This window comes from Pteronotus mesoamericanus, unplaced genomic scaffold, assembly GCF_021234165.1.
Source record: "Pteronotus mesoamericanus isolate MK-2021 breed Mesoamerican mustached bat unplaced genomic scaffold, CSHL_Meso_final scaffold_137, whole genome shotgun sequence".
NCBI classification, from domain to species: domain Eukaryota; kingdom Metazoa; phylum Chordata; class Mammalia; order Chiroptera; family Mormoopidae; genus Pteronotus; species Pteronotus mesoamericanus.
In genome coordinates this window covers 6,599,059-6,613,324 of record NW_026555306.1, presented here as the reverse complement: position 1 = coordinate 6,613,324, position 14,266 = coordinate 6,599,059, and the positions used below count along the sequence as shown (strand labels likewise).

The following is a 14,266-nucleotide window of genomic DNA, read 5'->3' as shown; positions in this document are numbered from 1 at the left end:
ATGCGGGCCTGCGGGTTCAGCGGCCTCAGGGGTTCCAGGTGAGCATTCCAGGACCCCGGGCACAGCGGCGGGTGCACTATAAGAGAAGCTGACAGCACAGGGCTGGACACAGTGGAATCAGACCTCCTCTGAGGACCAGGTCAGGTCAGATCCACCGCAGGTGAGAAGACCTCGCGTTTTGGGTGGGGAGGTGCATCTGGATGCACAGCTGACTCTTGCTCCTAAGGGGAGGGCCGCAGGGGCTGAAACTCCTGGTTGTGAGAAGCGGGGGCTCAGGTCTGCCGTTCTCTGGTCTTGTGCTTAAAAAGAACCCTGATATAGAATTATAAATGGGGAGGGAGAGAACGTCCGATCCCTAGGGTCTGAGTGGAAGGGAGTCCCCAGCCTGGACCTCGGAGGCTGAGGAAGGAGGGGCGTGCAGACCAGGGCTCCCGGGTCGGAGGGAGCAGAGGGGCCTGGGGACCAGGACCTCTGCTTCCTGACCTCTTTGTCTTTGCAGCCCCAGCAGAACACACGCGTCCTCCGCGTGGCAGCCCCCGGAGGCTCAGAGCAGCCCCATGGCCGGTCCCCGTCTCTCAGTCCTGCTGACCCTGCTGCTGTCCTTCGCCCTGGGATCTGCTGGGCTAGAAGGTGGGGCCGCCCTGGGAGGCCCGACCTTGCCCCTGAGCCTCACACTGTCCCCGCATTCTCTCCCCAGGGCCCCCTCTCCCCATGGTTTCCCTGAGCCAGGGCACCGCCCCCTGCAGCCGCTTCCTCCCAAGCAGACAGGACCCTCCTGCTGGGGCCCTTTCCTCCTCCTTCCTTCTCACTCCTGGGGTCTCCGTGCCCCCACACTGCCTCCTGCCCTCAGTGTCTCCCATCAGCCCCTGGGGTCGCCTCCTGCCCAGATGCTCCCCTGGGTCCTGAGCAGGCTCCCTCCGCCTCTGCCTGCAGCGGCCTCTGCCCTGTGCTCAGCCCCTGCCTCTGCCCTTCTCCATGTCTCTCTGTCTGTCTGTCTGTCTGTCTTTCTCTCCATCGCTGTCTCTTGGAATCCAGCCCTGTGGCCTCAGTTTCCCCTGGTGCCTGCTACCGTGCTTTCTCTGTGTCTCCATCCAGCCAACAACACCAGGGAAAGGATTATTAATGGATATCCTTGTCGAGGGGGCTCCCATCCCTGGCAGGTGGCCCTGTTTTTTGACCATGAGTTCCAGTGTTCGGGCGTGCTGGTCCACAAGCAGTGGGTGCTCACTGTCGCCCACTGCCACATGAGGTACGTGGAGGGGAGCCATGCGACCCCTTTTTTTCTCTTTGGGTTCTTGTCTACGTCTCTCACTGCACCTCTGACCGGCCAGTTCTCAGTTTCTGTCCCGTTGTCTCTGGGGTTTGCCCTTGTCTCTCAGTCAGAGTCTCCCTCCGAATGTTGCTTTTCTTTTCCTTTCCAAAGCGAGTACGTCGTGCAAATGGGCAGTGATCTTCTGCTCGATGTGGATCTCGAGGAGATCAAGGCGACAGCATCGTTCATCCACCCCCTGTACAACCATCTCACCCTTGACCATGACATCATGCTTGTGAAGCTCTTCCGCCCAGCCCCGCTCTCGCCCACCGTGAGCACTGTGGAGGTGCCCTCCAGCTGCCACCGCCCTGGGACCAGCTGCACCGTGTCTGGCTGGGGCCTCACCTCCGAAACCGCAGGTGAGGCTGCCCCTGCAACCAAGCAACCCAGGCCCTGCTCCCTTTGCCCTCGGATTCTGGAGACACGTAACAGACCCACGATCCCTGGCTCCAGAGCCCCTCCTCCTTCAGACCAGACACCCGGGCGTCCAGGCCCTCCGCCATCAGACCCGGAAGCCCTGCCCCGCAGGATGTCCCCCCTAGACCCAGGGTCCTTGGACCCCAGACCTTGGTCCCACAGACCCAGGTGTCCAGGCCCTCAGGCCCTTCCACCCTCGGTCCCAGGAGTTCAAACACAAGCCCCCTCCTGCCTCCGAATCAGCAGTCGAAGAGACAGGTCCCTTTTCATGACCACAGCATCAGGTTACCAGTATTCAGTATCCAGTGGACCAAGCCTCTGACTGTCCCCCAACTTCCCCAACAGGGTTCAATCCATTACACCTCATGTGCTCGGATGTCAAAATCATTTCCAACAACAGCTGCAAAAAGCTTTACGATGTCGTGTTGGGAAGACACACCATGTGCGTGGCCGACCCTGACAGAGGCTCCCACACCTGCAGAGTGAGTCTCTCCTCGCCAGCCCTGCGCCCCGCTTCCTTGCAGCCCGGAGCCCCAGCTTCCCTCCCCCCAGGGTCGGGGGCCTGACCCTGGTGCCGAGCCGTCCCTCCCCCCTGGCCAGTCTCGCCTCCCTGTCCTCTCCACTCGGCCTCTGTCCCGCGCAGAGAGGGAGCGCAGGGGCCGGCGTGCCCTGGGCGGGCACAGTGTTCAGGGTTAGAGCCTGGAGGTGGGAGAATGGGCCGGACTAGGGAAGGAGTGAGGCGCCGGCTACAAGCACGAGCTCTTAGGGGCACCGAGCGCTCAGTGTCCAAAACAAATCCCATTCCAGTGAAATAGTTTGAAAATTCCCCATGCCAAAAAAAATAAATAAATAAAAATCCATGATGAACACAATATCAAAATTCTCCACATAAAACGATCAGAGCTGACTGGATTCTCCAGTTTCCTTGAGGTCCTCTACGATTCGGCGCAGCACAGACTGACCCTGTGTTTATCTAAACGTCAAATAGGTTTGTGATGGATTTTTCCATATGGAATTTGATGTTTAAGGGGTGCATTTGAATATGCTCACTGCAGTCACTTGGAGGTGCCTGAGGCTAATGTCCCGATCACGCATCTTTGTTCCTGGTTCTAGATCTGGACCAAGAATGAGTACACGCCGCCCCCTGTTCTCTGACCCCTTTCATCATCTCTGTCGCCCCCTCTGTAACCCTCAGAATTTCCTTCCCTCGTTGCTCTTCACGCCTCACTCCATTTCCTCATTTTCTCCGGGTCCGCTCTGTGTTGGGTCTCTCTCTCTCTCTGTCCCATCTTTGCCTCTTAGCTGTCGGCGCTGGGAACTTTCCGGGGCGGGGGTGAAATGGAGTGTGTTGGACGGTTGATGGGACAGGTTGATGGGGGTGTTCTCAGCATCAGGGGGTCCCCTACCCCACTGGGGGCCGAGCTCACTACTGTGCAAGCTGTGCTGGGACCCAGCGCCCCACCCTCGGGACAGGCCCACACCTGGTCCAACGCGCTCCTCTTGCCGTCTGAACCGGCGTGTGCTTGAAGCGGGGGGTCCGCACTTGTATTTCCCATGGCTCCCTGTGAATGAGGGCGTTAGTCCTGACCTTGGTGTCCCTGACGACCCTGTCCTCCATCCCTGGGTGGGGAAATGTTTCAGATTCTCTGAGGATGATGAACCTTCTCCCCGGGGTGGGGGGCAGGCGGTTGACAGAGATGTTCAGAGGGAAGGAAAAAAATAATGAATCTGAGCTGACTTCCCAGCGGCCCCACCCCCTCCCTGTGATTGGCCCCATTGGCCGGGGTTCAAGCCAATGTCTTCAGATAACCTGGTGTCTCCTTTCCACGGCAATATTAATTCCTGCTCTCCCATTGGTCCACAGAGATAATGAACCTCTTCCCATTGGTCAGGGTGGAAGGCTCTGATCTGGCCGACAGACTTGATAACCACGTGTATGAAGCCTCAGTGCTGCTTGCTTTGAGGCCAAAGGTCATCTCCTCTCTCCCCTCCAGGGTGACTCGGGGAGCCCCCTGATGTGCAACGGCATGCTGCAGGGCCTGGTGTCCTCCGGATACTCCCCGTGCCTGCCGCAATCTGAACCAGTTCTGTTCACCCGCGTGTGCAGGTACCGCAAATGGATATACGATACCATACAAACTAATTCTTAATCTCTCCATACTCCCATCTCCCCATCCCTACGCCCTGAAAGCAAATTGACAGAAATGAAGACACCCCGACTGGTCAAGAGCAGAGAGAGAAGACAGGGCGGGGGCTGGGAAGGGAGGCCAGAAGGGGGAAATGTAGGCATCTGTCCTGGTGTCAACTACAAAAATAAAGAAAAATAGACATGCATGACTTATGGCTGTATTTGACTTTACCATTTTCAGTCTTATGAAAACATATACTATGTCCTAATAAAACCATAAAATTAGCAAAAACCTATAAAGACAACACACACACACACACACACAAGCCTCAGTCTGGAAAACATGCAGTGAGACCTGGTTTTTGTAGAAGGAAGGGGAAACGAGGCGAGTCCAGAGTCTTATTCATCACATTTCACCCAGGAATTGCAGTGAATCCAAAATGTGGGCAAGGACTGAGTTCGTGGCAGCACCATGTGTCCCAGCAAAACAGCGGGAACCCTGAACATGTCCTTAGTGATTGCGTTGTTTATATAAAGAATAAGCTGTTGTAGGACAAGGACACTCATGGAGCTGTTGAGCATAATACTTGTGCAGAGTTGTCAGTGTCCTGCAAGGACGTTGATGCCGCCCTGACCAGTGGCTCAGTCGGTTGGGTGTGGTTTCTCAGGACAAGAGGTCTCTGGTTCGATTCCCGGTCGGGGTGCGTGTCTGGGTCATGGGTCTGGTCCCACGTCAGGGTGAATGCGAGAGGCAACCAACTGATGTTTCTCTCTCACATCCACGTTTCTCTCTCTCTCTCCTTCTCCCGCCCTTCCCCTCTCTCTAAAATATATAAGTAAATACAATGTTTTTTTAAATAATTGTTAATGCTATCTGATGTTCATTTAAAAGAGAAAGATACCAAAATATATATACATGTGGTCTTCACCATGTAAAATGAAGGATTCACAGAACAAAATCTGACCGAGCACGTACCAAAGCACATGTGCACATAGTCATGGGGTGTCGCCTTCCTTCCATTACCATTTCTGGGCCTGCGCACCTTTATAACCTGAAAAATACTGGTGGGAACCTCGGGATCTCAGGGTGGGCAGAGGAGGCCTCGGGAGAGAAAGACGGGAGAGGGAAGTGCTTTTGCTCTTGCGCCCTCCCCCTGCACCCTGATCACCCTTGTCCCGTGACGTGTGTCTCACATTGTCCAGAACAGACTGAGAGAGAGAGAAGGAAGAGGGAAGAAGGGAGGAGAACAGAAACGCCTCCTTCGTACGTGGCAAAGGGATGGGAGAGAGCCTCTGAGCATTTCACAGGTGACAAACTCAGACGGCGGGAGGAGGTTTGCAGGATGGTTAGTGCCGGCCCGTGGGCAGGACACAGGGCCCCAACGAGGGCCTGCTCACGTGAGCACCCAGAGTCTGGAGTAGGAGAGGCCAATGGGGCTGGGAACCCCGGAGGGTGGGCGACTGTCCTCACACAATGCGGGCAGGGGGCTCTGGAAGGAGGAGGGAGGAGGAAGGGGCGCCTGTGTCTCGGGGCATGACAAGGTCTCCGGAGCCCTGGCCCCCGGCTCCTGGCAGTGAGGCCCTGCTCACAGGCGGCTTCTCCACCCCAGACCCACCCCGCTCCACCGCCACGGCGGGCTTCCTCCCAGAGGTCCTTCTGACCGACTGCCTCCCAATCTTCCTTGTCCTCATCCCACCCCTCTTTTGAGTCTCCCTTCATCCCCAACTAAAGACGCCCCCGTGGCAGAAATCGCGCGGACGCCAATATTCTGCGCAGAGGACACCGAGCCCCCTCCTCCCACAACACGCAGCGGCCAAGGCGCCCACACTCTCGTCCTCCCTCAGACAAAAGAATCTAGGCCCCCAGCCTCTTCTTTAGACCTGTGAGTTTGGGCGTCCAGACCCCTTCTACCTCAGACCCAAGACTTCAAACCCCTAGGCCACTGATGTCTCAGACCCAGGAACCCAATACACTTCTTTCTCAGACCCAGAATTCCAGGCTTCAACCCCTTCCTTTCTCAGATGCACAATTTTGAGCTCTCCTGCCTGCCCCTGATGCATACCCAAGACTTAAAGCCCCCAGACCCTTCCCCACTCAACCCAGGACAGCAGCCCTCAAGACGCTCCTCTCTCAGACAAGAAGCTCTGGCCTCCATCTCACACATCCTTCAGGTCCAAGAGTTCAAGTCCCCAGCCCCCGCATCCCTCAGACCCAAATTTCTGGGCCCACAGCCTCCACCTTTCTTAGACGCAAGAGTTCAGACCTACAGCCTCATCCTTTCTTTGGATCAGTGACAACTTAGACAATGTCTCAGGTTTGGGTCACCCACCCCCACGGAGCTCCATCAATGTACCCTCTCTCCCACACGCCACCCCAAATCAATACTTAATCTAAAATTTTAAAAAGGAACAAAACAAGGCAGTTACACTAAGTCTGGTTGGAGGCGCCTGGCGCCGCCCCTCAGCTCCTGGAGGAGGAGTTCTTTCCAGTGATTTGTGATAGTTCTCTTGTTGAAATTTTAAAAAGTGAGGTGGAGAAATCTTTAGGAGTAGATACAAAGTAAGTGGGTGAGATACACGTTTCTCTGACAGGGCAATGCAGAATAGTTCCCATCACACATCAAGAGTTCGTGGAGCTATCCCTGTAAAAGGTAACAAGGAGGAATGTGGGGGTCATCTCCTCCCAGGGTCAGGGCAGAATTCATCCCTGCAGACCTGGGGAAGAGAGCATGCTGAGGTTTGAAGTACGTTATTGCTACAGATGCACAAAATCAAGGGCCAGGGCTGGCTCACGATTAAGGTTAATCTATCATACAGGCCCTAGGACATGACTTCAGGCAATAACTCAGTCTGTTAAAGAATGTTTTTCATGATGAGAGCACCTCGTGTGGTTGCTTTCAGTCATGGACTTTGTCCGACTTGTCAGGCAGCTATGTTCTCCCTCGTGTTTCTCCTCATTTCCTCACCCTCCTGAATCTCCCCGGACCCCACCGTCCCCCTCGCCTGCCCGTGGTGTGGAAGCTCTGCCGCCTTTGATGCACTACACAAGCAAAGTTAAGCCCTCTCCTCACTCAAAGCTGGGAGCCAAGTCTCCCAGGCCCTTATCCCTCAGGGAGCCCAGGTCTTCCTGCCACAGAACCCACAGTCAAGGGCCAAGAACCCTTTCATTCTGAGCCCAGAAGCCTGGACGTCCACTGAGGCCCTCCCTTTGGGATTTGGGAGCCCAGGCAGCCTCTCGCCCTGCTTCACAGTGAAGCACTGGGGCTCAGCTCAGAGGGGCGCTGTGACTCACCAGGATGCAGCAAAGCCGGGACCCAGGTCCCGCCTGCCTGACCCCCACTCCCAGGGAGCCCGTGGGAGGCTGTGGACGCCCACCCGCTCGTGTATCAGGCAGGTTCGCGCCAAACCATGGCTCTGTCCCTTGCCCCTGGACAAGTCTTTTCCAGTCTCTCAGCCTCACCTTCCTCACCTGCAAAATGGGGGTAACTACCCAAAGGACTTCAAAGCTCCATAACGGCTCGAGTTGTGTCTATTTCATTCATTCTGTATTTCTCTTGCTCATGTTGGAGCCCAAAACATATTTTTTGAATGAATTTGTTGGATGAGTAAATAATGAAATGAATGAATGCACCCGTCCTTCTGAAAGATGCTGTGAGGATTATATGAGACGTGAACTCACAGTTTCTGGCACAGCAAAGTGGCCAACCGGCGGGTGTCTCCCCAAGTCTATTGCTCAAAGGCTAATCAGAAAAATGAATTCCGTGGGTGCAGGAATTATTGGAGGGAAATGTTGTAATCTATATAATTGCCGAACCACTATGAAGGCACCTGAAACTAATATAAAATAATCATGAATTTCAACAACAATTGAAAAATAAAGTAAATATGTATTTACGTAAAGAGAAGAAGAAAACTGAATTCTACTCCGAAACATTAATTCGACACTTGCTGGTGAGGATCTGACAGGCCCCGGCGGCGCTGTGCTGCCGGAGTCCCTATGTTCGCGGGGCTGCCCGGTAGGCGAGGGAAAGTGACAATAAGCAAATGCCTGTGACGGGAAACATGAGGCAGGGTCAACCGCTATAATGAAATGCCATAGGCAGTAAGAAGGTGGGGGGAAGGAGGTGTTTCCATTAGAATGGTCAGGGAAGGCTTCTAGGAGGAGGTGACATTTGGAAACATAGGACTTAGCTGAAATTGAGAACCTGGTGGTTTCTGTATGCGGGGAGATTGCAGAGAGAGGGACAGAAGTGTCACGAATAGGCCCCTCCAAGTCCGCCAGTCACCTGGGCGTTAATTTGAAAATGACCCAGGCAAGACACCGAAGGCGGGGTCCAGGGGTCCCACTCGAGGTGGAGAAAACGAAACAGCAGGGCCCACGGCTTTGTTTCCTGGGTGAGAAGGGCTGAGCCCGGTGGGATGGGCCAGAAACGGCCCGCGCAGGTGCGGGTGCACTAAAAACGCTACGTGCAGTCGGGGTGAGGGAAAGGTCGCTCTCTGTGGGAACTTGCACGCTCAGAGGCCTTTCCTGGTGCCCTGGGCTGCGCAGAAGCAGAACTCCTTTCTGGAAGCCGCGTGAGGACGCCTGCCCTGGGCGAGTCACAGCGGCGTGGTCCGTGCAGGAGGCGGCAGTGGGGCGGACCCGCGGCAGGTCCGCGACTCCGAGGCCTCGTTCTCCCCTCACCTCTGCCACCCTGAAGAGGCTGGAGGGGTGGCAGCAGGTGGCTCTGAAGGGTCCGCGCACACTGAGGTCACCGTATCAGATGCAGAGGAGGCCTCGCGTTCCCTGTGCGTCCCACTGCACACGGGCGGAGGGTGTTAAATGTTTGCTTTCGTTGTCTTGGGAACCCCATCTGCAGGATGAGGGCCAGGGAGGGGGGCGTTAAAGGGGGTGAGAGGAGATGCCCATGAAAGAGAGAGTCTGAGGCTAGAGGACACACAGCCTTCCGCTCCGTGTCTGAGCGTCAGTTCCTGACGTTTGTGCTGACTCGGCCTGCGACCAGCTAGGCAGCCACGGCTTCCTGGCGCCTGACCGGGCTCCCTGGCACAGCGGCCTGCTCCTCTGATGGGTTTCATGGGGAGCAATGTTCTCTTCTCCGTTGTTCAGCGAATGGCGCCCTGGACTTCACTGCTCCTTCAAAGACGTCCTGTCCCCACGATAACGAGAACAAGTCTTGGGATTTCCCGCAGATAAAACACTCTCTTTCCCATTGGCTGCACCTCCAGTCCTCAGGGCCCTCCCTGGCTTGGTCTCCTTCGTGGAAGCCCCTCCCCCCTTTGTCAATGATTGGTCCCTGAAGACCATGCTCCAGTGCGCTCGTCCCCATTGGCCAGGATCACGGTCCTTCCATCAGGGCTCCAGCCAAGAAGTTGTCTCTCTGGAGAATTCTGCTCACTCTTCCTATGGTTGGCAAGTGGATTCAGCAGAGGCCGGAAAGGAAGGCTTACCAGCTCAGTCCCCACAGTCTCCTCTCTGCATTGGACCCTCAGGGCACAACCCCCTTCTCTCATTGGCCAGGATTTTCCTCACTACCCTTAGATATCCTATCATGTCCCGGTACACAGAGAGGTTAATTTCTAGTATTAAAATGTTGAGTCACTGGTGACATGGAGGGGAAGAGACTTGTCCAAGGTGAACCTGAAATTCAGGAGCAGAGTGGACTGGGGAGGTGGGCGGAGGATCAGAGCACCCAGGAGCGGGCAAAAGCTGGAAGGACCCACGTAGATGGGAGCTCAATTCTGCCCTAGTCAGGGAACACTTGGGTGCAAGTGGAGCCTCACACAACCTGGCAGACGTGCAAGGGGCCATTGGCTCACTGCGGTGGCTGAGAAGGCCGTGGGCATGGCTCCAGATCGGAGGAAGTGACATGGATACCAGAATGTCCAGTTGTTCCCATGGCCACTCAAGCCAATGAGCTCTCCTTTTCTCACACTCTGCCTCCTTCTTTCTTCCTCTGTTTCTCTCTCTCATGTTTTTCAGCTGTTTCTCATCTCTGCTTGTGTCTTTCCTTCCTTCCTATGTCTCTTTCTAGCCACCCTTGACCTCGAGGAAAAGAGCAGCCACAGACGGACTTGGTTAACAAACTGAGCAAAAACGGAGACCTCCTTTCTCCTGGCGTCTTGATATGAATCCCAAGGAAGAACTCTGACTGGTCCGGCATGAACAGAGCCCCTTCTTTTGCCTCAATCCTTATTTCTAGAGCAGAAACAACAGTGCCCTTGTTAGCTTAACCTGGGTCGTGCATTGACCCCTGTGGGTGGGAGCTCTTTGAGGAGTATAATTGGCAGTTACCCCAAAAAGATAGGAAGGGGGCAGCTTTTCAAGAAGTGAGATGTCCTGGAAGAAGGGGGAAGTGATTCCAGGAAGTCAGGAAAAAGAAGGCTTTCAAGATCTCAAGGCGCTAAACCAGAAGGTTTCAAGATCAGTGTCCAGGATCCCCGAGGACAAAGGACAGCTGGCAGGACAGGTAGGTGCCAGTGCTCGGGTGTGATCATGAGCTAGGAGGTAGGGCATCAGGCAAAGGTCCAGGCAACAGCGGTAGGGCGAGGGCAGGGTGAGCCAAGGTGTCTGGGGGAAACTTACGAAGTGGTCAGGGGTTAAAATGAAGGGCAGAGCAGGGCTGAGATGTGGGACTTTTGCCAATGCGGGTGGTGGCCTCATTTGGAGGTTCGTGGGGTCCTGAATCTGTTCTCAGCCAAATGAGACTCTGAGAGTTGCAAGGGCATCTCCGGGAAATTTCTTTCACAGAGCGTGGGCTTGCACTTTGGTGACACTATCAGCCGTTCCCAAGATTCAAATTCTGCCCCTTCTGGACCTTGAGCTGAATCACTTTGCTCATTCGGCCTCACCAACATCAAACCTCCCTTTCTCACCTACAAACGTGAGGAAGATACCTGTCGCTTGGGCCTCTGGGGGAAATAGTGAAAAGTTCCAAGGAGTGTCTAACATATCACACCGAATGTAAAAGAAGAAGTTGAAGTTCTCCAGATGATGTGGTAAGACAGCCAATGTTAATTCAGTGCCTATCTATTTTTTTTTTAATTTAATAAAGATGTTATTTATTTATTTCTAGAGAGAGGGGAAGGAAAAGAGAAAGAGAGGGGGAGAAACATCAATGTGTGGTTACCTCTCACACGCCCCCTACTGAGGACCTGGCCCACAACCCAGGCACGTGCCCTGACTGGGAATTGAACCAGTGACCCTTTGGTTCTTAGGCCAGCACTCAGTCCACTGAGCCACACCAGCCAGGGCAGTGCCCATCTATTTTTAAATCATTTTATTTAATCCTCCCATTTACCTTGAGAAGTTGATTTGGAAACTTATCTTGGATTTATTTAGTCTGTGTGAGGTCAAACTTAATATGTTGTTTGTCGACTTTATGTTAGACTTTTTGTGATAGAAAGTCCATACAGTGTGCGCAGTTGAAGAAGGACGGGAGGACAGTTGGATGTGGACATGAGGAAGGAGTTCAGGTAGAAAGGGGTTGGGAATGAGAACAGGGCTGGGGCTGGCGTCAGAGTGTGCGGACTCGTGTCAGCTGTGAACTGGAGGTGGTCGCACAACGCGGATGTCAGTGTGTACGTCCTGGAATACGACAGGAATGTACACTAAAGTCTGAGCTGTGCATGGGGCCAGGTTTGGAACTGAGGCTATGGTGACATCTAGTGTTTGGGATCAGGCTGAGTCTGGCGTATGGATAGCAGTTCAGGGTTCAAGTCAAGAGTCATGGCTAAGTTTGCTCGATGTAGGAGACGTAGCATGAGTCGACACGTGGAGTCAGGAGCTCGGTCAGCAGGTAGGTGCCACGTTGAGGCGTAAATTGGACAAAGAAGGACAAAGAAGTACTGAGGGTGAGGATTAGGTACCACTAAGGTTGCAGGTTAAACTCGAGCTTGTGTTAAGATTGCAATTGAGAGTCGTGGCCAAAATATAAACTAGATTTGGGATTATGGTGGAAATCAGGGACTGCGGCCTCTCTCACCCTCTCGTTATTAGCTCTGAATCAGATATGGCCATGTCTGTCGTCGAATGGCACCGTGGTCATTCCACGAGAGGGGAAGACGCAAACTCACCTTTCACGCTTTACAGGGGCACACAGATGCGTAAGACGCAAGCCTCTGCTTTTACACACAGTGGGTTTTGAAAAGTCTCATTCCAGGACGATTTGGAATGCAAAGAACTCACGGCCCCCGTGTTCTCTGAGTCCCTATGACACTCCCACGGGCCAGGGCTCAGTGACAACACAGCCCAGCACCAAAAATGAAGAGGGAGGGAGTTCTGTTTTTCAGCGTCTCTCGAATTAATTCTCTGGAAACGGGTCTTGTCGATGCCTTGGGAAGGCAGAAGGGGCGAAAAGAGATGGCGTGAATCAGCAATGGTGAGAACTACTTCGACTGCCTGCAGAGCTCGGGAAACCAGCGGGAAGGTGAAAGTGAGGCTGACGCACCATCTGAAGGAACAAATGAAGCCCCAGCAAACGCTTGTATGTCTGCCAAGTCGAGGCAGCCTCCACAAGAAGGTGGTTATTTTCTGCCACAGCGAAGTACGGCTGTGGTTTAAATGCACATTGTACCCAGGGGCACAAGGCTCGCCGGACAGCCATGTTTTTAAAGCAGAGACAAACCCGAACACTCATGGATTTTCACTTTGAAGCTTTAATGCGTTTAACTCTATTATCTAAAAGCATCCTGAGTTCCTGGATCTGTACTTAATCTTCAAACACTTGGGATTTCACATGCTGTCTATAATGAGAAATTCACGTAACAGACTCCAACAGTTCAGATATTTGGATGGAGAGTTCATTCACAGCAGAGTGGTATCACTGGTAGATTTCAGAATCACCCTTCTTTACCACTTCAAAAAAATGTGTTTTAATCCTCACCTGAAGATATGCTTTTATTGATTTTAGAGAGGGAAGGAGGGAGGGGTGAGAGAGTGAAAGAGAGAGAGAGAGAGAGAGATCAATTAGTTGCCTCCTGCATATACCCTGACTGGGGATTGAACCCACAACCTTTTGGTGTCCAAGACTACGCTCCAACTAACTGAGCCACCCGGCTGGGGCAGAACCCCCTTATTTTTATTTTATTTTATTTTTATTTTTTGGTAGAGATGTGTCAGCCAGCCCCAGCTCCTCCATCTCTGCATTTAAATCCTAACTCTGGCTCTCGCCTTGTGTAAGGTTCTGGGCGGCATACACCACCTACTGGCTCAGAGAGGGGTTGCTTCAAGGCGGCAGCCGTCCAGGAGCAAAGGGAGGCCATCCCGCTCCCTGACCCTGCCTTGGTGATCTTTATTCTTGCAACACGCATTTCCAATCCAACGGAGGCGATGAGTCCCAAACCACTGAGCAATATTTGAGGAGCCACCTTTCGCTTTTATGCAACCACAGGGACTGAGGATGTTTGCGGTGTCACTGCCGGCTCCATGAGTCAGTCGCCAAGGCTGAATCACTCTTTCCTGGCAGCCCTGAGAAACGCGGAGCTGAGCGGATCGGCATCCGCCGTCATTCCACGCAGGGGGTGACTGTAGCCTGCGCCTCCCCGTCAGCAAGCTGCTGGGAGGTCAGGTTCAGCACACGCTTGCACTGCCCGCCAAAAGTGCTTGCCATCAACTTGGCAGGGCTCAAAAACACAGGGACGTGCCCTGGCCGGGTGACTCGGTTGGTTGGAGCGTTGTCCTGAACACCAAAATGTCGAGTGTTGGATCCCCAGCCGTGGCCCACACCTAGGTTTCCGGTTCAGTCCTCGGATGAGCGTATGGGAGGCAATTGATGGGTGTTTCTCACATCGATGTTCCTTCTCTCTCTCCCCCGCCCCCCATCAATAAACATATCCTTGGGGAAAGATAGGGGGAAAAAAACATCCAGGACTCTTTGGAAGATAGTCTTGGGCGTCGTTTTTCCATTCTGCTGCTCCGTAAAGCGCGCTCTCAGCCTGTGCCCCGCCTCCAGGTCCTGGATCCGCGCGGGCGCCGCAGTCCCGGACCTCCGGGGGCTTGTCGTTTCCCAGCCTGACCACCAGGGGGAGCAGCAGGAGGGGCAGCGCCCCTCACCCTCTGAACCCAGACGCCGCCTCAGCGGACATCAAGCCCGCAGCCCCTTCTTCCTCAGTCCCAGGAGTCGGGACTACCGGCCCCGTGCTCCCCCTAATCAGTGACACGTTGAAGGAATGTCTGGGATTTGGGGCCACCCATCTCCATGAAGCTCCATCGGCGTCTCCTCTCCCCCACATGCTACTCAAAATCAACACTCAATCTAAAAATGTTCAAAAGTAGCAAAACATGTCGGTTGCACTAAGTCTGGCTGGAGACGCCCGGCGCTGCCTCTCAGCTCCTCCCTACGGGTCTAGAGGTGGAATTCTTTGCCATGACTTGTGATAGTCCTCTCATGGGATTTCTTAAAAGTCAAGCC

General features: G+C 54.1%; 1 protein-coding gene across 1 annotated transcript; it reads left to right on the top strand.

Annotated features, from left to right (window-relative positions):
* Positions 1-14,012, top strand: LOC129082706 (kallikrein-7-like). The gene is made up of 7 exons (XM_054588419.1): positions 1-38; positions 500-630; positions 1,096-1,249; positions 1,424-1,671; positions 2,075-2,211; positions 3,724-3,836; positions 13,808-14,012. The coding sequence occupies exons 1-7, from the start codon at positions 1-3 to the stop codon at positions 14,010-14,012; spliced, it is 1,026 nt and encodes a 341-aa protein (XP_054444394.1).
* The last annotated feature ends 254 nt before the right edge of the window (positions 14,013-14,266 follow it).

Excerpts from the sequence above, each read along its gene's own strand:
- LOC129082706 (XM_054588419.1), top strand. The coding sequence starts at position 1 with ATGCGGGCCTGCGGGTTCAGCGGCCTCAGGGGTTCCAG. Across the intron at positions 631-1,095 it reads GGGATCTGCTGGGCTAGAAG|CCAACAACACCAGGGAAAGG; the intron begins GTGGGGCCGCCC and ends GTCTCCATCCAG. Across the intron at positions 3,837-13,807 it reads CTGTTCACCCGCGTGTGCAG|GTCCTGGATCCGCGCGGGCG; the intron begins GTACCGCAAATG and ends CCCCGCCTCCAG.